General features: G+C 35.2%; 7 protein-coding genes across 11 annotated transcripts; 3 read left to right on the top strand and 4 right to left on the bottom strand.

Annotated features, from left to right (window-relative positions):
* Positions 1-366: 366 nt before the first annotated feature.
* LOC125221344 (protein NODULATION SIGNALING PATHWAY 2) lies at positions 367-1,008 on the bottom strand. Its single transcript, XM_048123467.1, has one exon. It carries the CDS (start codon positions 1,006-1,008, stop codon positions 367-369), a length of 642 nt encoding a protein of 213 aa, XP_047979424.1.
* A 7,572-nt stretch (positions 1,009-8,580) lies between these two features.
* On the bottom strand, positions 8,581-10,435 carry LOC125185286. 4 transcript variants are annotated; one of them, XM_048081804.1, is made up of 4 exons: positions 10,244-10,435; positions 9,576-9,644; positions 8,791-8,893; positions 8,581-8,672 (listed from the first exon to the last, which is right to left on the bottom strand). In XM_048081804.1, exons 1-3 carry the CDS (start codon positions 10,394-10,396, stop codon positions 8,810-8,812), a joined length of 306 nt encoding a protein of 101 aa, XP_047937761.1. In that variant the 5' UTR covers positions 10,397-10,435; the 3' UTR covers positions 8,581-8,672; positions 8,791-8,809. The 4 variants fall into 4 exon arrangements, with proteins under 4 accessions (XP_047937761.1, XP_047937759.1, XP_047937760.1 ...); XM_048081802.1 differs by having other exon boundaries at positions 8,791-8,968; positions 10,244-10,428; XM_048081803.1 differs by lacking the exon at positions 8,581-8,672 and having other exon boundaries at positions 8,674-8,893; positions 10,244-10,433.
* A 105-nt stretch (positions 10,436-10,540) lies between these two features.
* Positions 10,541-12,204, top strand: LOC125185287. The gene is made up of 2 exons (XM_048081805.1): positions 10,541-10,698; positions 11,831-12,204. Exons 1-2 carry the CDS (start codon positions 10,649-10,651, stop codon positions 12,051-12,053), a joined length of 273 nt encoding a protein of 90 aa, XP_047937762.1. The 5' UTR covers positions 10,541-10,648; the 3' UTR covers positions 12,054-12,204.
* A 558-nt stretch (positions 12,205-12,762) lies between these two features.
* Positions 12,763-15,855, top strand: LOC125219292 (protein GET1-like). The gene is made up of 7 exons (XM_048121233.1): positions 12,763-12,971; positions 13,120-13,199; positions 13,960-14,030; positions 14,843-14,913; positions 14,991-15,072; positions 15,237-15,286; positions 15,520-15,855. The coding sequence occupies exons 1-7, from the start codon at positions 12,861-12,863 to the stop codon at positions 15,589-15,591; spliced, it is 537 nt and encodes a 178-aa protein (XP_047977190.1). The 5' UTR covers positions 12,763-12,860; the 3' UTR covers positions 15,592-15,855.
* Positions 15,579-18,247, bottom strand: LOC125219291. Of its 2 annotated transcripts, XM_048121232.1 has the most exons (8): positions 18,116-18,247; positions 17,891-18,032; positions 17,313-17,414; positions 16,960-17,084; positions 16,748-16,832; positions 16,546-16,678; positions 16,381-16,471; positions 15,579-16,293 (listed from the first exon to the last, which is right to left on the bottom strand). In XM_048121232.1, the coding sequence occupies exons 1-8, from the start codon at positions 18,227-18,229 to the stop codon at positions 15,916-15,918; spliced, it is 1,170 nt and encodes a 389-aa protein (XP_047977189.1). In that variant the 5' UTR covers positions 18,230-18,247; the 3' UTR covers positions 15,579-15,915. The 2 variants fall into 2 exon arrangements, with proteins under 2 accessions (XP_047977189.1, XP_047977188.1); XM_048121231.1 differs by having other exon boundaries at positions 16,546-16,832.
* A 275-nt stretch (positions 18,248-18,522) lies between these two features.
* On the top strand, positions 18,523-20,808 carry LOC125223219 (protein KRI1 homolog). Its single transcript, XM_048126252.1, has one exon. The coding sequence runs from the start codon at positions 18,674-18,676 to the stop codon at positions 20,582-20,584; it is 1,911 nt and encodes a 636-aa protein (XP_047982209.1). The 5' UTR covers positions 18,523-18,673; the 3' UTR covers positions 20,585-20,808.
* A 740-nt stretch (positions 20,809-21,548) lies between these two features.
* Positions 21,549-22,210, bottom strand: LOC125185171 (peamaclein-like). The gene is made up of 2 exons (XM_048081668.1): positions 22,121-22,210; positions 21,549-21,972 (listed from the first exon to the last, which is right to left on the bottom strand). Exon 2 carries the CDS (start codon positions 21,970-21,972, stop codon positions 21,709-21,711), a length of 264 nt encoding a protein of 87 aa, XP_047937625.1. The 5' UTR covers positions 22,121-22,210; the 3' UTR covers positions 21,549-21,708.
* Positions 22,211-22,315: the final 105 nt, after the last annotated feature.

The raw sequence follows: 22,315 nt of genomic DNA, 5'->3' as shown, positions 1-22,315 counted from the left end.
TTAAATGTCATTGTTGTAGATAAGAACTAGTTAAATCATATGACACTTTGCCTTGTTTGTTTCATATCTATAGCCTAGACTATGTGTCAAATTTGGGAACTTTGGTTGTTTCACAAGTGACACCATCGCATTACAAATTTCTTGCTTTCTCACAAGAAAAACAATATCACTACTTTTAAGAAATTTAATCACAGGACTTTCGGAACAAATCCATCAAACCAAATTGAGCTCAAAACTTCTCCAATATACATTCTCTCCATCTCAAATATATGTACACCACACAATATCAATAACAATCAATTATGTGACAATACCTAATAAAACAAATTCAAACTCAAACTAAAATTAAATTAAATTACTCCCAAATCACAATCTTGAGATGTCCAAATAGAAGGCCACGGCCTCCAATATGGCTTGATTGGCCGTGAAATGGCCAAATTTGACATAAGGGGACATGTCCTGCAGCAATTGGAACGCCGCGAGGACGTCGGTCCGGTGGTGCTCGACGCCGAGGGGATGTTTTCCTCCGGCGGCGGCGTCGAGCAGAGCTTGCAAGGCGTCGGTGAAGTAGGCCGCGAGCCTCTCCATGTTGGTGCCGTCGGTTGGCGACACCAACTCCTTGAGCCGAACCAATATCACCCTGGCCAATCCGCGGCACTCGTTGGGGCCCACCACCGCCTCCGCTGCCGCCGTGAGGAGGTGGATGAGTCGCAGCCCCTTCGAGTCCTCGGCCTCCGCCATGTTGTACTCCGGGGATAAATTGTTGTACTCTTCTTCTTCCTCCTCTGTTTCTTCAAGTTGATCAATAGGGTGCAACACTACATTTTCATCAATCATGGAATCAATGAGGTTTTGGAAGTCTTCCTGGTCACCGGAGAGCGCCTTCCAGTCGACCACCGGCGACCAGGCGTTCCAGTTGCAGCCCTCGTCCGTGGACGAGGCTGTCATGGTGGTCGTGTACGTGGTCGTGCTATAATCGAAGATTGGAAAGCCGAGGTCCATCACCATTGACATAGCTAAATTAAATCAAAATGTGATTTTTGTGGAAAATGTTTAATTATTATTTTTTTTTTTTTGTAGGATTTGAAAAAGTGTGTGATGTTAAGCTACTAAAATGGAATGGGCTGGGGAAGGAGGTGATGTTAAGGACAGAGTGATCGGATTCAATTTAAAGGGTGTTTAGGGGAGGGTTATGATGTAATTATGGGACCCTAATACTTCAAATTTATTAATAATTAAGGTCTTAATCATGGTGATCAATAATTTCTAAGAGCCTTAATGTAGTACAAAAACCACCCTGAGTGAGTTTGAATTATTTATTAAATCATATTGGTTGGAGGTTAAGGCATCAATGATTGCTAAAAAGTTAGTACTCATTAGTAGTAACATATACTATCTGAGATGTCTTATATATTGCTAACTATCTTAAATTGCTAATTGTTGACGTACAAATGTCTTTGTGTTGATATCTACTATATAACATAGATTAATTGACATAATTAGCAATTAGCAAATAGCTAGCAATTCATCACATTTCTACAATGTGATATGTATATTATGTTTGCACCTTCTTAAGTGTTAAGCGTGAATATGTATTTATCATGATAATATAAGCTAATTTAACCGTCAACATAAATCTTGTCTTGTGAAACATTTTTGTATGGATCAGTAAAACTTAGTAGTAAAAAAAAAACCTACTAATTTTTTTGATTCCTCTAAGATTGGAGCTCAGATATATAGCAAGTGAAATGCATTCATGATATATATCCAGAATTCAATGACTGAAAAATATTAATCACAATCTCACCATAAATAAGGTTCTCATGTGAACCTCTAGTATAGTTTTTACTAGTACTAGTAGACTGAATTGTTTAACATTTCTAGCTGCATCTGTGATCTTTGTGCATCTTGATACACGTGTCCAGGGAAGCAATATGCACGGTTTTTTCTCATATTTTCCCTCTCGATTCACTCATTTATTCCATTTAATTTGTATAAGTAAAATATAACAGCTCTCGAATTCTGGTCACCAACTATCAGAATTTGTCTTGGTTCTGACATAAATCTAGGATCAGACTTAAATTAAGCTACTCAGGAAAAGAATCTTAACTACTTACACATTTGTAAAATAAATTTCTTTACCACTCTGGTAAATAAATGTTACAGCCTCTTAATATTAGTTTGGATTTTACTTAATACACTAAACAACACTACATAAAATCACGTTAAGCTTTGAGTGAGACAAGGCCCCGAGGTCGGAGGAAGTATTAAATAGTTAAAGTTAATGCAGCCGTTTAATATTCTTCTCTCAAAACCTTTTAGCAAAAGTTTCAAAAAATCTGACTGTCTTTTCCCCCTACATTCCGACCTTGATGAAACATGACTCATCGTTCCAACAAAGCAAAGTTACAGTTAAAGATAAAATCAAGATATAACTGCTAAAACAGGCAGGCCAAAAATCACTAAGTTAATTAACTAAACTTCAAAAACCCACTAAGTTATCCTATTAGCTTGGAAATCATCAAAACGAAAGCTCAGTTGTTTTTGATAAAATTAGTTATAACCGTTTTGTGTAACATATTCTAAATTGGTTACTAACGCTTATTAACGGCCGTAACGATTGAGTTATTCCAATAAAGTGCGACTGATTATATATCGAAATAAAATAAATGTTTTGACTAGTCTAATATTGAATATTTTTTGAGTTTAGTGATGGTGTCATTTTAGCTCAGCCTCTCGCCGGCCGGACCGGCCACGTCTTCACCGTATAACATTTCAACATATTGCTTTAGTTTTTCTGTGTGAATTCATACGTACCGTCTATTCACTATTGTGTGAGCTACTGTACGATGTTGAAATAATTTTGTTGTTTTAATTTACAAGGATTGGTTAAGTTAATTATGTTAATAGTAATTTTGTGATTTAATTAGTATGTGATGTGGATATTTTTTCGGCTATTTGACTGGTTATGAAACCCTAGATCCATTGTGGAGCTGTGGAGGGAGGAAGGAGACATTTGGGGGCATGGTCCCTCCATAATTTTTTAAAAGTTAAGGGTACTTTAGTAATTTTACAAAAAATAAAAATAATTTTATTCTTCTCTTGTTTAATGCGTAGTCCCTATTTCTCTAAATTATCAATGCAGATGGTTGAAAAAGAGGAAGAGAAGAAATTAGAGGATTGTTATGTTTCAAAGATTGTATATTTTCTCTTAATTATGCTGAGTTCAAAAGAATGTATCCTTTCTCTTGATTATTTGAGTTCTATTAAAATAAATGTATCAGCTTGTCCCTTATGACTGCCTTAGAAAGAGTTTGTTCAGTAATGAAATTCATTAATAGTAGTTCTTTATGTATGAGAGACCAATTTATGAATGATTGCTTGGTTCCTTTTAATTATTAAAAATGATTTCTTTGTTAAAGTTATTAATTAAAGCTTTAAAATTTTTTGGAGTGCTCAATATTAAAATTCTGGCTCCACCACTTGCTAGGTACAACATATGCATGAAAGAATTGGTTGTTGTTCGGCTAGCTATACTGCCAATGATTCTTTGTGGTTAAATTTACTAGGCATGAAGCTAACAAGTTTCCTCATAAATTTGATAGAGCATCAATCATCAATTGTTTTTTAGATAATAGTTTTGAGGAAATAAAAAATAAAGTGAAATATATATTATATACTTATATCTGTATTATCACTATTCTCGTATTCAATTTATATTTTGAAGTAAATACCTCCAACACATTTGGTCATGACTCAACCGTTATACTGACATTGTGATGATAAAAATTATACTAGTATTTGAAAAGATTGAGATATTTACTTAGTAATTAACAAAGACAAATCAATTTAGAATGTGACATAACGCTCTAAAATTCAGTACATAAATCAATATTAATTCTTATTTCAAATTTCCCAAACAAATAATAATACGGACCGTTGGAGTCACTTTCAATATCTCCACGCACTCGTATGCCAAATCACAAATTCATTGGGCAATACAAAAGAACAAATAAAATGATCACATCAAAAATAGGATAGATTTTTAAAATTGCAATTTTGTGCAATAATTTTTGCTTCAATTAAAGGTGTTTTTTGGACATATATCAAGTCAAATATGGGCATTTTCTTGATAGTTACAATTTAACCCTAATTTTAATTTCAAGAAAGCATGCAATCACATCTAGGGCCCCAAATTTAAAGGAATCACATTGAGGAGAACCAATGAGAAAATTCAAGAAAATAGGTTAAGTGTCTCTATATACTTTAATTGGGTAAGCTAATTGAGAGAGTTACTATGCAACACAAATGCAAAATATATGAATGGTTCACAAGTTGGTGAATTATGGAGTAGTACATATTGTTATTCAAAGACCAGTCAAAGGCGTTACTATCACAAAAAGTGGTCCTATATATTGTCTAATAGTATTTCTATATTTTGGTTTGGTTTCTCTCACCTTTCGCATCTCAATTTCTATAATTAAGGTCAAGTAGCGATAGCTTCATTTCATCCACATTTGTTGTTAATTTAATGTGATCTTGTTTGGCCATGTAGGTTTCAATATGGTGTACTATAATGCGATCTTGTTTGGCCGTGGTTGAAATTTTGAAAAACTACATTACTTCAGCTAATTCGAATAGACAAAACGATGACATAGAACATGGAGAACCATAGTTTCTTATCGAACCTTCATGTATTCCAAGCCAAGAAACAAGACATACATACATTTTGTTGTTTAGGCATATATATATAGAGATTCTTCACTTATCACAACAAACGTATTAGAGATTGCTAGTGATGTTGCAACTAAAGAAAATATGTGTAATGTTTTCCTCTCGCTTGCTTGTGTTAATAGAAGTTGCACTTGTATTGTTGCATTATTTGTATGAATAGAAGTTGTAATGTAAAGAAGGAATTAATAAAGTATGTTTAATCCTCTAGCTTAACTTTTAATTTTCGTCTCTATTCTTTGAGTTATATGTAAATAATAGTACTCCTAGTTCCGTTTATTTTGTTTAAAATTTCATTTGAGTAGTGTATACATTTACACTAATGGAACAATTACAAGAGTTTATCTTAAAGATTCCTCGTTTTTTAATCATACAATTAATCAATGTATAAATATAAACTTAAAAGTAAAAAAAATACCATAGTTAAATTCTGACATTTGTTAAACCCTCCACCCCAACAAAAAATCTAAAGTAAAAAAAATGTACTAGAGAATATGATCGTTAACTAAATTGAGAACCACTATCTTCACACTAAATATACAAATTTGACTTAACATCATAATGACATAAGATAAGTGAAATCAAAAGTCAAATCCCTATAATTAGTCCTAAACACCAACCTATCACAACTGATCGCCTGCTACATTACAAAAACTAAATTAAGTATCATATGCCACAACATTTCTCCAAAGTTTCGATTTCAATGAAAAATAGAAACAATCTAGCACGTTCGTCGTCGGCAAAGATAGGCTGTGTCACAAATTAAATAATTGGAGTACAGTATTATATAAAAAATGTGACAACGTTCTTACAAGTTGATACAATTTTTTTCTTCTTTTTGTGGATGAGTGTATGTACTTGGTCCTTAAATTTCGAATTTAGTCAAAGGCCATTTATTTATGGATACATGAATTAAGATATTGGTTATGCTAAGAATCTTCTATTTCCCTAACTTTTAGGAAATTGGATTAACGTTTTATTGCATCGTTTAGAGAACTAATACTCGAATTTTGATTTCATGGTTGTTAGCTACTTATCTTGATTAGGTTCGAATGTATATGTATATGTTTCTCATAAGCAAAAAAAAATCGAAAATCAATAATTAATTTTGGTGCAATTTATTGACAATCATTAAATTAACTTATAATTCAGCTATCTAAAGAAAGAGGGGCTTGCATGTCAGATCTGATGTGAATATATTCATTTTTATTTTCATAATTTAAACGAGTATATGTCTATATACATATATGATGTATTTTCAAGTTGAGATTTGATCCACTTAATTAAAACAAAAATATTTGACCATATTAATAGTAGTAATCTTATGAATTGAAACTTGCTGAAAAAACAAATACAGTCATTTGTTTGAATGCTCCAAGTTGTTGGTTTTTCATTAATATAAAGCTATGACGACGCAATCAAAAAAGTTTCTCAATTGTGCTCATCAGTCTAAATTTATTTATTCAAAAACTATCGACACATTAAACAAAATATTTTAATTATTTTTGTTGAAGAATAATGTCAACCCACTCACTTATAAAATAAATTGGGACGAAATATCCTTCGAACATTCCCTTTAGGGAGGTGGCATGATATTGTTTTATTTCCATTCCTGGAATCCCTTCATATAAATTAATGACCAAATTACAAACTTATCTTATGATCGAATATACAAACAATAGTAGTACTGTAGTGTTTTTCTGTATTACAATATGGTATTACTAATCAATTTTTCAATGAGTTTTTAAAATTTGATTTCATCAGGAAAAAGTTTTGGGCTCTCTCTCTTTTTTCTTCTTTTCCGGTTACTCTATTATTGATGCACTTTAAAGAGATCCTGAAACTCTTATATAGTTCGATAAGCTAATGTAACGCACCAAAAAAAACAGCTCACTCCATAGAGACAAGGCTTTATGGCAGTGAGATGCGTTGATGCGGTTATTGGCGACGGCAGTGACGAGCAGCGAGCTATGGCAAAGCTCGCGGGTGTGCTAAAAGTTCGCACTGCAATTATGGACGTTAATTTGTGTTTCTAAATATACCACCGCTTCAAAAAACATCTTTATTGTTAGTGTCTCAACTAAAATCAGAGGACGCAAATGGAAGCGTATTAAATAAATAAAAGATTCAGTTACTTTGTCCTTCATTAATTTATGAATGTTTTTTTCTGCGTCCTAAATTATTGTTATTTTAAAATAAATTTCATTGCAAGTAATTGCATCTCAATTTTTGTGTCCCTTAAAAGTAAATTTTTGCAGTGTTAGTTTAGACGAGGCTTATAAATCGCGAAGAATAGGTTATTTTTTGGTTCATTTTGTATGATTAAACCCTAAATTTAACTGATTAAACAAAAAAATTCAATAATTATTACTCCCTTCATCCCATAAAAATATGGGCAATTGAAATGACACAAGAATTAACGCACAATTCATAAAGTAAGAGAGAGGAGGAGGAGAAATGTAGTTAAAGTGATGTTAGTGTATAGTAAGACCCATATTATTAATAGTGTTTAAAGAGTTGTAATGATGTGCCAGAGTGATATAAATTGTAAATAAATTGATGTATATGAGTAAGAGTTGGGGACAATTTTTTATAAATAGAAATCCTCATATTTTTATGGGACCGACGAAAGTAGAAGTTGCCATATGTTTTTATGTTTATATGCTGCTGCTTTATATGTTTATATCAACTAAATTTATTTTATTTTATATATTTAATTTTAAAGGTTTTTTAGCCTCAAAACAACGCTTTTTCTTCCTCCACACCATCACAATAAGTACATATTTACATTGTTATTCCCCCATGAAAGCGGCAGAACAAATCAAAATTTGAACAACTTTCGTGATTTTACGTCCCAGTTAACTCCTTTTAAACGAGAACCCAAAACCGAGACAATTCAATTTGAAAATTTAATCCATCTGAACAAACAATTTTATTTTAATTTGATTCGAGACTTAGACGCCTATGTAAGTTTTAAAATGTTTCTCTTAATTTGATTTTGATTTGGTTGTCGCATGAAAAGACGACTGTTCATAAAAGCAGCAGCATATTATTTAATCAGTACTACGTAAAAACATAATCATAAAAAACTACTAATACGACATTTGGCGTTCTTACTGGCTTTGTTTTATTAAATGGACTCATTTGTTATTAATTAATTTTAATTTAAATGGCACACAGGTGTTAATCGCAGAAACTATTGGAGCTTATCTATTTAAGACAAGATTAAGGTGTATTTTATAATCACTAACCCAGTAACGTAACATCACTATTGTTTCAAAGAATTTATTAATCAAATACCACCAAACACGACGTACCTAAGAAAAAACAAAAATTCCTGAGAATGGTTATTTTAGTTTTGTAACTTGTCACACTTGTAAAGTTTTTTCCTTCAAATAGTTTTAATTATGGCAGTTTGTTAAATAGGTCAAAATTGAGGGACTTGGTTGAATAGTTACATATTTCTTGTTGTTAATTAATTTGTTTTATCATGAGAAATAAGTAAATTGGTTAACTCTCAATGATTTAATATTGATATCCAAACTATACTAGCTAACTAACCATTTATTAGGATCAACAAATGCAACATTGATAGGAGTTAAATATATAAAGGATTGGAAGTTGGAACTTCGTCTCATTCATTGAGCAAATATTAGTGCAATTTTTTTGAGCAAGTACCAATGAAATATAATTACAATAATTTAGTGTGGTGTGAGATCTACTTAACAATAATAGAAAAAAATGAGATTTTTATTTGTTGAAAATGGATAAATGAGATATTGATTTAGTTATAGATTTGTCGAAAGGAGCAACGTATTTTGAAGTGAGATAGTATGTTGACAAATTATAGAAACAACATCTTTCCTTTCTTTCTTTCTTTGTTTTTAAAATGAGATGAACAAAGAAGGATGTTGCACTACACCATCTGTAGCATCACAAATCTGCTCAAAACCAAGAGATAGAATCAGATGTGATTTATGTAAATATCCCTTTGATTTCATCATGGACATTAACACACAAATAGGCTATGATTATCCATCCCTAAAGCTAAATCCTTACCCTTAGCCGAAGCTGCCTCTCATACTCTAGGAGAATCTTGGATAGCTTTGGCTTCTGCTATGGCAGAATCTCTCCGAGTGACAATTCGTTCCAGCTCCTCAACCTTTTCGGACAAGGAGGCGACATGGGAATCAGTAGAATCAACCAACTTGTTTGCAGTTTCCAGTGCAGCACACAGCTATAGATATTGCAGTGAAAAAGCGTGATCATTTAGCAAATTTATAATATAGATGCTAAAACTAGAGCAAGAACTCCATAAACAACATTCGAACTGTATGGTTTTCAATCCGAGTGTTCAGAAATGCGTGGCTCTATCCAAAACAGTGTAACATAAATTACTCTCATGTTCTAACTACATAAGTGATCAACTGGTAGAAACCATACAAAAAATGATAGGACGACTGGTAATTTTGCGAAAATTGCAACAAGCAAAGGGCAATTTATCTAGCGATCATAAGCAACAATCGAACTATATAGTTTTCAACTGAGTGATCAGAAATGGTATTATGTGTGACTCGTCCAAAAAAACTTAAGCATAGATTTCTTTCATGTTCATGAAAGAAATCATATAAAAAACGATGGAAACTTTAGACGACTGGTTTCTTTAATGCTAACTAGCCTTTTGCTAACTTTTAATCTAGAACTCCAAGATGTGTGATAACACTAAAGCTTCTTCATCACATTTAACTGTTGATAATTTTGCAAGAACTGCAATAAGCAAATGGCAAATTATCTAGAAACCGGGTAATGTGTGACCATACGTCCAATACAGGGGAGCAGTTTACCTTGAGCGTTAGAGCAGTCCATGAGTGATCATCACCCTCAAGTGCCCCTTTCAGTTCATTGAAATTTTCCTGAAAATAGCAGTCCATCGACAATTTGAGGCATATTAGCTCATATTTCCACATACAAATGGTCTCTAGCAGCCTAATAATGTAGATACGAAATCAGATCAAACAATTGAGGAATTAGCATTCTCAACATTATTATTCAGAGAGTACAAAGATATTCAATTTCAAGCTCATTAATTCCATGTTACTTTGATAGAGACGCATAATGATGAATACAAACAGAAGCCAACAAGGAACTTTGAATATGTTGTATAAATTCAACCAAAATTAATTAATCCCTAGCTGCCAAGTGTTTATAGGAGTCTAAAAGAACAGAAATTGCAAGGTAATTCTAATGGAAATGAATTTTATTTTATAGAAACATAATTAAGTAACACAATAAAGAGGAATACAGGTTTTCATTAACAAATTTGGTTTCATCATTTTGTCTGATCATATTCATAATTAAAGTTTGTTTGGTCTTCAATTGAGCAATGAATCTGCAATTCAATTCCTTCAATTCAAAACTGTACAGTTCCAAAAGCCAAATACACGCTGGATGTTTCTAGAAACTTTCTTCAAACCAAAGAATTCACGGAGGAGTTAGTGGCGTAAGAGAATACCTGGAATAGCTTGGGAATTTCAGACGCCGGGAGTTTAGAAAAGTCGGCGGCGTCAGGCGGCGAGGCGTGATCGTGGGGGCCGCCGGAGCTTTCTTCGCCGACGTCGCTTAGCAGATCGCTGATGCACAATAACGGACCCCCAACTCCCCTCATCTTCCCTCCTCTCTCTCTCTCTCTCCCTCTCTCTCTTTACTTTTTATTATTGAGCCCAAATTTCAAGTCTTGGGCTGAATTCAAGCCCAGATATGGACTAAGAGCCCAATAAAGAGTGAGAAATCCCCTCTCTATCATCCAAAGCCTAATCTAAATTAAATTACCTAGAAATATTGATGTAAAAAAGAAAATTTCCTGTGCTGATCAGATTGGAGTTTTGGGCGTGAAGAAAGTGATTGATAATCATTGAAGATGGCCGGCAAAGTGGAGGAGAAGAAATTAGAAGAATGCACTGTTTCAAAGTATGCATCTTTTCTTATCTCTCTTTTCGCTTTTGTAAATATTGGAATTCCTGATTATGTGGCTGTTTGTTGTTTTGAGTTACAGTAGTTATGAGTTTAGGTTTTGTCATTCAAGAAGGAAATTGAGGATAGTGATGCATCAGGAACATGTTTAGAATCTCTATTTGATGCAGTAGCTCTATGGATTTGACTTAGGGCATGATAAATTTGTGAAAACTAGAAATTGTTTTTATGATTGGTGCTGTGATGGATATGATTGGGGGTTGATTGATGGTACTTGGTTGAAGCTTGATTGAGTTGCTTTGCTTGACACATTGATTAAATCCGGTGAAGGATTGTTACCATCAATAATTTGTATCAATGGGGTCTCGGCTCTTCCTCTCGTTGATTAGATTGGATATGGAAAGATGGGACATTGAGCTTGAATTGAATAGGAAAAGCAAACCATTAGCTGAACTACGGAGTATAATTTTTTTCAGTCATCGGCGAATTGTGCAAAGAAGCAAACATGAGGACTTGAGGTATTGAACGAGGGTGAGCCTATGTTCGACATCAATTGAGAAAGATGTGATGTGGCAAGTTCTGGGATCTTGATCAGCTTTCACCATGACTTGGAAACACACTTGTAGCTCATAACTGTTCGGATAGGGAGTCTTAAGAGGATGTGGATGATGAATTTGATGATTTACTGTGGTAGGTTGGCATGCACATTTCTGATTATATTTAGTTATAATTTGATGGAATAATTGTATAACCGGGAAGAGAGAGCTGGGAGAGAGAGAAGAAGATGACAATAGTCCATATGGGACGGCTTGTGAGAGGTTGTTTTCGAGCTGCTCTAACAATACTAAGAATGGATTGCGAAGCTCATGTAAACTTCTGACTACTAGAATGAGAGGGATATGGCATGTTGTGAAGTGAGAAGCTTGTTTATAGCAACGATAGTGTAGTAGAATATGTTGGTTGTTGGTTAAGCAGAGTTGTAATGGATAAATTGAATCTATGATTCTGCATCTAACGATCTTTGGGTGGAAGAAGATCGTGACTTCTTGCTGAATAATATTTTCTGATTATAAGCCTTGGTTTGATGTGCAATGATTTTGATCTGTTTGCAACATTTTGTGTTTGTTAGTGCTTTGGGGACATGGATTTTCTCAGTGGCGGGTGCTCTGATTGCGATCCCAGTTGGAATCAAACGGAAATCTCTGGCACCCCTCGTGTTCTTTGGCACGACAGGTACCATGCTCGACATAATCATGGGGATTGATGCTTGCGAGAGGGAACACGCAGAGCGCCAGATGAAGCTCTTGGAAGCGCAGAATGCTGCAGCAGTCGATTCTACTGCTGAATCTTGATGCACCTCCTCCTCGGCCTACTCTCTACTGTCTGTTACAAGCTGGTTTTCTCTCTATTGTTGGCCTAACTTCTCTGTTATCTTAGGGAGCTGAGACTGTTTTATGTGCAGAAACTGAATTAGCTTGATACATCATTTTCTCATGGTCATCATTCTTGGAGTGTTGCTATATTATTACTGATATTTGCAATAATGAAATGAGGTAAAAATTTAGTTCTAGTGAAATAAGTATGAATAAGCTCTTGAAATGGATGATTGAGGGGTTGTGAGTAATAGCGTTGTGAATAGTAGTAGTTTATTTATAAAAATTTACTTACCTAAAAATGTTAGAGAATTTGCGTACTAATTTTACTCCCAAGTCATCAGGGAAAATATCAATTGAAATTTTAAACTATACACTTAATATTATTAGAGATGCCGTACGCTTATACGAAATATTTAATTAAACTTCGCATTATTTAGTTTTATCTCTAAAATATTCAGCGTCTATTTTTCGGCCTCCAAAAATTATGGCACAAAACTTTGGTACTTAAATTGGCAAGTTATGTCAAGATTTCGAAACAAAAAATGGAGGAAAATATTTTTGCTACAAAATTGATTGTTTTTGGTGATTAAATTTATTATAATCCGAATACGTTTAATAAAATAAACAAAATTTAACATTACTAGCAACTTCGTCGATAAAATAGACCAACACACGACGTCGTTTAAGGCTTCTCTTCATTCTCTGGGAAAACAGGAATTGTTTCCCACAAAATTAGAACATAAAAAAAAAGAGGTAACACAGCCAGAAAAAAAAAGCGAAGAAATGGAAGATATTCAAACGGAGCAACGGAAATCAATTGCAGCTCCAGTGATTTTCATCCTTGTATTTGCTTTCCACTTCATATCTAAGTACATCGAATCCCAAAAAAACAAGGTTTCTCTTTTTCTATTTTGAGGGAATTATTGATTTTGATTTCCAATTTCGGGAGGTTATCGATTGTATTAATGGCATTTCGTAATGTATGATGTGAAAATATAGATGATTTCGGTATCGTTTTAACATGTATTTTTGGCTCATACAGAAAGGATCAGGCGAAAACTTGGATGCTAAATTGCGACGAGAAATCAAGCAGCTATTGAAGGAGGCCAGTACTTTGTCGCAGTAAGTGCGACTCTGCATATATATGTGTATAAATTTGTGATTGTAAGTTTGTGTTTGGTTGTGATTGTGATTAATAACAAAAAAGGGTTTTTATATGGCCGATTGTATGCTTGATTTCTGGTAAATGGATATCTAGGTTTATCTTGTTTTTGTGATTGCAGCTTTGATTAATGCAAGTTAGTAATAATTTTTCAGGGGAAGTAAGACTTTAACTTGTTGAAATTTTTTATGATTTCAGCTTTGATTAATGCAAGTTAATAATTTTTCAGGGGAAGTAAGACTTTTAACTTGTTGAAATTCACATATTTTCCGAGGAAGCAGTATATTATTTGGATTGATAATATACACGTTCATTTTTTAGAACCAAGATGATCATTAAATTATTTATTAATAAAAGTGCATTCTCTTCTTGGGCTCAAAAGACTTTGAATTAAATGAAATGATTTACTGAAGGTAGAAATATAACCTATTATTATTCCATAGGTTGGTTGTGGAGAGAGTTCCAATTGGATTTGGACAATCATATTGTTTATTCATATTGAAAAGTATCGTACGATTACAATATCTTGCATATAAGTATGTCTAGGAAACCAATCAAACATGGTGACGGTGAAGTGTTTAAGTTAGATTGATCAATCAGAAACGAACAATTTAACAGTTTGACCTCCAGAAATCTATGCATAGAAAAGTAGGGCTGCTTTCATTTGAAGTTTCTGTTTGTATTGGGTATGGATACTCATAACGCCGTCATTGTTTTCAGGCCTTCAACATTTGCTCAAGCTGCAAAACTAAGAAGAACGGCAGCTGCAAAGGAGAAGGAACTTGCAAAATGTACGGATATAATTTCAGTTCGAGTTCTCTTTTCTAGGAAATGTATTTCTGAAATCGGAGATAACTCATATGCAGTCTTTCAATAGTTAAATGCCTTTTGAATTATGATATCTTACATTTTTCAGATTGAGATATGTGTGTAATAACGTGCCAGCTTGCTTATCGATTGGGGATCCTTAGCATTCTCAAATTTACTCAATCAATCACTAAATTATTTGACTTCACCAGCTGTTAGTTTTTGTTTCATAATTGTTGAAGCACTATGATTATTTTAAATTCTGCTGAACAAGGAGAGTTGGTATATATAATTTCATCTTTCCTAGTTCATAATTGGGGAAAGGTCATCATATTCTTCGTCTTCACGGCCTTCTTTGACATGGTTCCGCCTGTATTATGTGGTTGGTGGTAGGCGATCTAAATCATATTATCAGCTCTCGCCATTTTTGCATGATGTATTTCTAATATTATCATTTTGGAAGAAAGTATGAGCATCATTTCATCATTCTGCTGCTACCTTGTGTCAAGTCTACGAACTGTTTCAAGTTATCTTGTTCTTATGTTTAAATGAAGTAACCTTGAGATGGCAAGCACCATTTCTGGCCTATATGCACCATTTTAGTCATGCTCTTTTATTCATTTCTTTCTTATTTATATATATTCAGTTCTGACTGTGTTTATATGTACTCTCAGCTTGCCTCTATTTTCACACTTCTTTAAAACTTGGACTCCTTTAATGCTTTATTACTTTCCACTAATGTATTGCATATCTGTAAATTCAAGTTTCTAAGCATTTGATGTATCATCCAAACCAGATCTAGAGATGCAAGAGAAGGATATGAAGTTGTCAGTTACTTCATACGGAAAACACTTGATGATATCAAAGGTCATTATATAACTCTTGGATGTTGCACATGGGAGTAATCTTTCAAAGTGCTGACATGGTTGGGATTTACTGTGCAGGTATTTACGTATTTTGTGCTGATTTTATGGTTCTGGAAGATACCCGTAGCCACAATATCTGATCAACTCGTGCACCCTTTTGGTAGTGCTTCTCCTCCATATAGTATTGGTTTTGTTGTATCTAAGATATTTCATCCCCTTGAATCTCGAAAAAATTATTCAGTCAAAGGAATATCTGATAGTTGCTGCAAGATTTATGCCTTAAATTCTTAATTGGGGCTTCATACAGTCGGCTTGCTTTTACAGGAAGGTTGCTTTCTTGGAGAGCAGGAAATTCTTTGAAGGACAGTGTTGTGGTAATGGAACCCTCCCCCCTTTTTTTACAGCTTACACCAATTTGATGCTATAAGACTTTTCAAAGTACACTAAAAATTCTTACTTGATTTTAAGAAAAGCACCAAGGTTTTGGTTCTAAGTTTACTGAGATGTGGAGTTCTTGAATTTTGCTTCGAAAAAGTTATAGCAGTCGGGTCTCTGTTTTGACTGATTAAGAACGAGGCTTCTAACATTTCATTTTATGCATCTGCAGATTGGAGTCATACCATGGTTGATAGTCTCCACCAGAGTGAGCAAATTTATTTGCAGAAAGGTATTCGAGTAAGACTTTTATTTCCAGGGGAAATGAAGATCAAAAGCAAATGGAAACTACTTAGATTAGCCTGCCATTTTACTTTCCTATTATAGGTCAGTTCAAGTTATGCCCCAGTTTTGGTACATTTATTCTTAGCGTAGCCATCAGAAAATTTCAGTCTTTATACAGCTTATTTGCCTTGTACTTTTCCAAATAGGATCAAAACTGTTAAATCATTGAATGTATTATCACACCTGCAATATTTTTTGTGTCTATATAAAACCAGTTGCAATATTTCAACAGAAATGTTATTCACTATTGAATTGTTCATACACAAGGCTCCAACTATCAGGCTCAATTTTGGGGTGTTCCTGTAAAAGCGGGAAGGGAGACTGATACCATCTCAAGCCTCCCATTTTCCCAATCCCTATTTGTATCAACTGTTACTTTAAATTTGAAAGGGCTGTTTTTACCATGTTGAAACACACTACGCAATAAAATCAACCAAATCATGTAGAAATTCGGGTTATGACCGCCTCCCTTTTCATCTTCGTCATCGACCTCTTTTCTGGCACAAGAACGATCCTTCTTGAATCCAGTATGGCTCGGACTAGGCCGGTGAAGTTTATAGGAAGAAAGAACTTTCTCAGCAGGGATGTTACCAAACAGAAGTTCAGCCGCTTTGTTGGTCACAGAAATGGGAAGGTATTTTGAGTCATCCCACAGGTATAACTGGAGAATGAGAAAGAACAACGTCATTAATCCAAGTATACAGCTGAACATCTATAATCAGCAGTAGGAAATTCAAGAATTAGTTACCAAGAAAGGTCTATATATGGACCCTATCATATGGAGACGGTCTGAGCTTCTTTGGCAATATAAAGGAATGGTGTTATGCTCCGTGTTTGACCTGCCAGAACGAAGCTTATCAGTATGATGAATGCTCTGCTTGAACGAATAAGACGTTCAAATGCTTGTACGTACCCTAGTCTGTCATTCACTGGGGCACCGCATATCTGACAGCCAATAGTTATGAGATCTTCAACCAAACTGTTCTCACCAAGCGAATGTAGCCGCCTGCTAATAAACATCCTCTCGGCTTCAGGCTCTCGGAGATCTGCCCAAGTAATTGGCAAAAATATTTCACCAACGGATGCGTGAAAACTTGCTTTGCAAGAGTCCTCACATTGGCTTAATTCTGACAGAGAGGAGCAATCCTGGGTACATATCTCTTCATGCAATTTCCAGTTTACTTTCAATTGCCTTCTGCACTAAGGATTATGTAACATTATTTGCAAAAGGAGCATTATAGAAAAAGTAGTAGAATTCCATCATTCAAACATCTTTATCCAATCTGAATTTAGTAAAAGAAATGGAATAAGGGGGTTCTGAACTCACTTCATTGTAGTTCAATATACTGCCACAGTGAGCAAGGTTAGCTCGCTGCAGCCAGCCAGCAACTTTCCGGAGTTTGTCCTTCACAGTGATCCCCACATGACTCTCTCCTATTAATTTATCCAAACCTACACGCCACGAAAAATATAATGTGCCAAGAAGAACTAGCTGTCTTAGGAAATAAAAGTACACTTGAAGCATATTATAACCAGCAGCACCCTGGCTGGACAGCCATGCTTAACACTGAATCTATACTATTACAAAATATATGCTTCAGATTCAACTGCTCAGTCTGAATATCTGATAAAGATAGTGCAGCATCCTGTGTGTATGTGAGAGAGAGAGAGAGAGAGTACCCTTGGGTGAAACAAAGTCATCTGGCTGAAGCAAACATTGCAAAGATGAACAATATAGAGCCCTGGCTTCAACAGTATCTCCATATCTTGTGATTTTGAGATCTGCATAAATTCAACTGATTACTAAGAGAGCACGAAACAACGAAATACATAAAAATGCAGCCAGCAATGGGCAAACTTTTAGGACAGAAAGGGTGATAACATTAGCAAGATACTGAGCTTCCATCCTAATCTGGAAGAGGTAAAACAGCTAATTCACTACAGCAGAGCAACAAAATCTGGCTCGTATGTATGCTCGTTGCAGTGGATTCGAGAAGATAGACCGAGTGACAGTCATAATACAACTCTCACGGCCTTGATTCTTGAGAAGTAGAACTAAGAATTTAACTCTAGAAAGAAGAAGAAAAACACTTGATCACAAATTTCCCCAACTGTTGTATCACAGCAACGATGCACAGACTAATTATATGCGACAATCATCCCATTTTCGACAAAGATCATGATAAATTCACAATCAGAAAGCAATAAAACCAATGCACCAGAAAACTAGTAATCATTACTAAAAGAAGCAGCATTACTTCGCAGCAGAAAAACACGCCCAACTGAAATTTGGGACCTCATATGCTTCTGCCAAATGGTCACCGGGAAATACGACCTCGTTTCATCCCCCACCAGAACGTCCATCCTCACCACCTCTCCTCCATTTCCACCAATTTTATACTGCACTCGCGAAATCCATCAACACGGATGAATAAACTACTACTCCATGATTTAATTAAGCAGTAGAAAACGCATAAAAATACCTGTATAGGGGTGAATTGGTGAACGAAGACTACGAGCTGTACATAATCCCCAACATAAGAAGATGCTTTGCAGAGATCAATCAGCGGTCCGTACCATCCGATCGCCGTCGCCATTTTTCAGTTAGGGCTTTGCCGCGTCTTCGTCTTATAATTTGAATCGCAGCATCTTATATGTATTGATTAATTCTTTAATTTTAGTAAACAATAATAAAAACTAAAATAAAGTCATCATATTTTAATACATCGTGCTTTTATTTTATTTTAATACGAGTACTTGGATTAATTCTCTCTTCTTTTTTTTTTAATAAAAATAAAATATAGTAAAGAATAATAAAAAACCAAGTACTAAAAACATCACATTCAATCGAAGATATGGGTTCCATTTATGAGAAGCCTATTCTAAATTTGGGCATTGTAGTGAGATGGGCCTTATTGTTTGCGATTGTACGGCACAAGATTTAAGATAAATCATCTGAGATTTATACACCAAAACCCTAACCCTAACCCCCAATTCGATTCAAAAACCTGTTTTCTGCTCAAACTCTCAATCCTCCGGAAATGGATCGTTTGAAGCTTTTCGACAGCGATGGCGATTCTTCAGACGAAGACCTGTCCAAAATTGAAATCAACAAGGAATTTGCCAAACGCTACGAGCACAACAAGAAGCGAGAGGAGCTGCACAGGTACGAAGCGCTCAAGAAGCAGGGCAGGGTCGACTCGTCGGACTCGGATTCAGAGGAATCGTCGTCTGGGGAGGAGGAGTTGAAGAAACCGAGTAAGAAGACGGACGCTAAATTTTTTGAGGCGTTGATTAAGGTGAAGAATCAAGACCCGATTTTGAGGGAGCAAGATGCGAAATTGTTCGAATCCGATGACGAGGATATCGATGAAGAGGAGGATGCTGCTAGTATGAAGAAGGGGAAGCCTATGTATTTGAAAGATGTCGTTTCGAAGCAATTGATTGAGGCTGGTCCAGAGTTAAGTGATGAAGAGGAAGAAAATGGGGATGACGGCGCGAATGAGCTGAAGAGTTATTCACAAGAGCAGGAGGAGCTGAGGAAGCAGATTGTGAAATCTCTGGAGGAGGGGAAATCTGATGATGACGATGATGGAGATTTTTTGAGAGTGAAGAGTAGTGCCAAGGATGAGGAAGATGAAGAGGAGGATAATGTGCTTGGGGAGAAGATGAATGAGTATTTCGGAGACGATGAGAAGTTGGATAGCGAAGAGATGTTTTTGAAGGATTATTTTCGGAAAAGGATGTGGATTGATGAAGAGAAAAGTAAAGGCCATGGCGATGTGGATGTAAACATTTCAGAGGATGAGGATGAGGTGGAGAAGCAAGAGGATTATGAGAGGGAGTTCAACTTTAGGTTTGAGGAGAATGCTGGCGACAGGGTGATGGGGCATTCGAGGAAAGTGGAGGGATCCGTGAGGAAGAAGGACAATGCGAGGAAGTCACAGAGGGAAAGGAAAGAGGAGAGGATGGCGCAGGCGGAGTTTGAGAGGAAGGAGGAGCTGAAGAGGTTGAAGAATCTGAAGAAGAAAGAGATAAAGGAAAAGTTAGAGAAGATTAGGGAGGTGGCTGGGACTGAAGGGATCTTTCTAGATAAGGATGATTTGGAGGATGAATTTGATCCTGAAGCACATGATAAAAAGATGAATGAAGCATTTGGTGAGGAGTATTATGGTGCTGAGGATGTTGATCCGCAGTTTGGGACTGATGATGATGAAGATGAGGAGCTTGAGAAACCAGATTTCGACAAAGAAGATGAGTTGCTTGGACTTGACAAGGGTTGGGACAAGGTGGATAAGTCGGGTGAAGGGTTCAAGTCGTTTAGAGAACGAATTATGAAGGATAGGTTAGCCAGTGGGGAGGAGGAAGAGAATGGAGAGGATGAGGAAAAGCAGAGGGGGAGTAAGAGGAAGAGGAAGCACAAGCCGAGCGAAGTAGAGAAGGCGGTTATAGAGGAGCTATTGGATGAGTACTATAAGTTAGATTATGAGGACACCATTGGAGATTTGAAAACTAGATTCAAATACAGACCAGTTAAGGCTAAGAGGTTTGGATTGAGCGCGGAAGAGATTCTTGCGCTGGACGACAAAGAGTTGAATCAGTATGTCTCTTTGAAGAAGATAGCTCCATATAGGGAGCAGGAATGGAAGGTGCCTAGGATCAAGACTATCCAGCTAAAGGAGAGTAAATACAGAAAGGGTAATACTTCTAAGGCTGTTGATGAAGACAGGAAGGGGAAGGGGAAGGGGAAGGGGAAGGGGAAGGGGAAGGGGAAAGAGGTGGAGGTTAATGCGGTTGGAAGTGAGAAACCGCAGCCAGTGGAAATGAATGGGGAGGAAAAAACTGTTTCAAGAAAGAGGAAAAGAAAACAGCAACAGGCTGAGCTCAAGATATCACAGTCCAGGCTTATGGCATATGGGAAAATTCCATCCAAATCTAAGAGCAAGAATTGATTTTTTGGATACTTTGTTGTTTAGAAGGTGTTGTGTTTCTGCAAGCACACATAAAATCTGTTTGTTGATGTGCCCAGTAATGTTTTCTTTTTTGCTTTGCTGTTACTGCTCTTTCTTTGTTTGGCCATTTATGATGAGAATGGTTGTTTCAGCATTAGCAAAAGGGAATGTAATTTTGGAAGATGAACATTATGAATGAATTTGGCCGTGTTTATTAAGAACAATTAGCTGAGCTAGCTAGAGCATTTGCATCCCGTGCTTAAGGCCCTGAGAGTGTGGCCGATTCACGCATATGCACGCTTAAGCACGCTTTTGGTGGTGGTGTGGACGATGGGGACGATCGCATATGTTTTTAGTTTTTATTTTATAGTAATTCAAAATGTTGTTTACTATAAAATAACTAATGACACTTCTTTTGGCCCTCGAATGTTTGTGGAATTTTAATTGAATTATGCATTGTTTTCATTTTTTTAAATATAATCCATCCGTTCTGAAAAAATAGAATAGTTTTATTATTTTAGGTCATCTTCCAAATCGGACTAAGCCTAAATATGAAATTTTTTAACCAATTACACATCCCTAATAATGTGGACCTCACAATCAAACTAACAATATTTTTTCTCTCTTTTTCTTACTTTTTTCATTTCTTTCTTATCTTACCAATTGTACACTAAAACTCATGCCATATACTATTTTGTCTATTTTTTGGGGACGGAATGAGTAACTTTTTTCATATTTAATTTAGAAATTCTTTATTAATTATGTAACTTTTGTTATTTTAATAAATTTCTTAATTAAATATTTATGCAATATATAACAAAAAAGAAAAAAATAATATAAGTACATAAGATTAAATGTGGAGATTTTTGGTTTTATGGGTATTTTTATTTTATTTTCTTGTAACAGAAATGTCGTTGTTGAGTGGAATAGTGTTACGTTAGCTAATTTAATGAAAGCAAAGACGAATAGGTAAGAGCATTTTATTTTACTGATCATATATGAGCAACATACTACTCCCTACTCCATAGTATGTCTCATTAATCTCACATTAAGCCTCCACATAAAACTGTATACTAGTGTGTAGAATTCGGATACAATAATTGAGTAGTTTCAATTTATGATAATCAAGGACATTTAGGTCCGCCCTTAGAATTTTTCATGTCTCTATAACAAGGGCACTCGTCCTTGTTTCCGTAAGTTCCCGATGGCACACAACCACACTTATCGCAACATATGTGGCAATATTTCAGGCAACGGTCTGCCCGCCCTGCCTTGGAGCATCGGGTCGCACATTTCTGGTCGCAAAAACTTGAGTCGTCCGCCAATGAAGACGTGATGATCAACATCATAAGAATAATTGAAGCTACAAAAATCGTCACTGACTTCATCTTGATTCAATTCCATTGAAAAAAAAGACAAATTTATTAGTATAAGTAAAATTTAAATACTATACTATAACATGATAAACATTGAATAGCAAAATAAGATTTGATTATATTAAGATGAAAAACACAAAAATATAAATAAATTACCAACCTGAAAAGGTTATGAAAATATTACTTCAGCTACCACCTTCCAATGCGAAATACAAAGGCCTATAAAAATTAGTAGGAATTTAGATGTTGTAAAATGAGTAACATTTGTGAGATTTATATATAGAGTTGAGGTAGAGGCAATTTGCTCCACGCGTCGCAATTCTTTGCGTAAAATACATCAAAGCTTCATATATAA

The sequence above is a fragment of the Salvia hispanica genome, chromosome 4, assembly GCF_023119035.1.
Source record: "Salvia hispanica cultivar TCC Black 2014 chromosome 4, UniMelb_Shisp_WGS_1.0, whole genome shotgun sequence".
NCBI lineage: Eukaryota > Viridiplantae > Streptophyta > Magnoliopsida > Lamiales > Lamiaceae > Salvia > Salvia hispanica.
The sequence above is the reverse complement of the archived record's forward strand: the minus strand, read 5'-3'. Positions and strand labels throughout refer to the sequence as shown.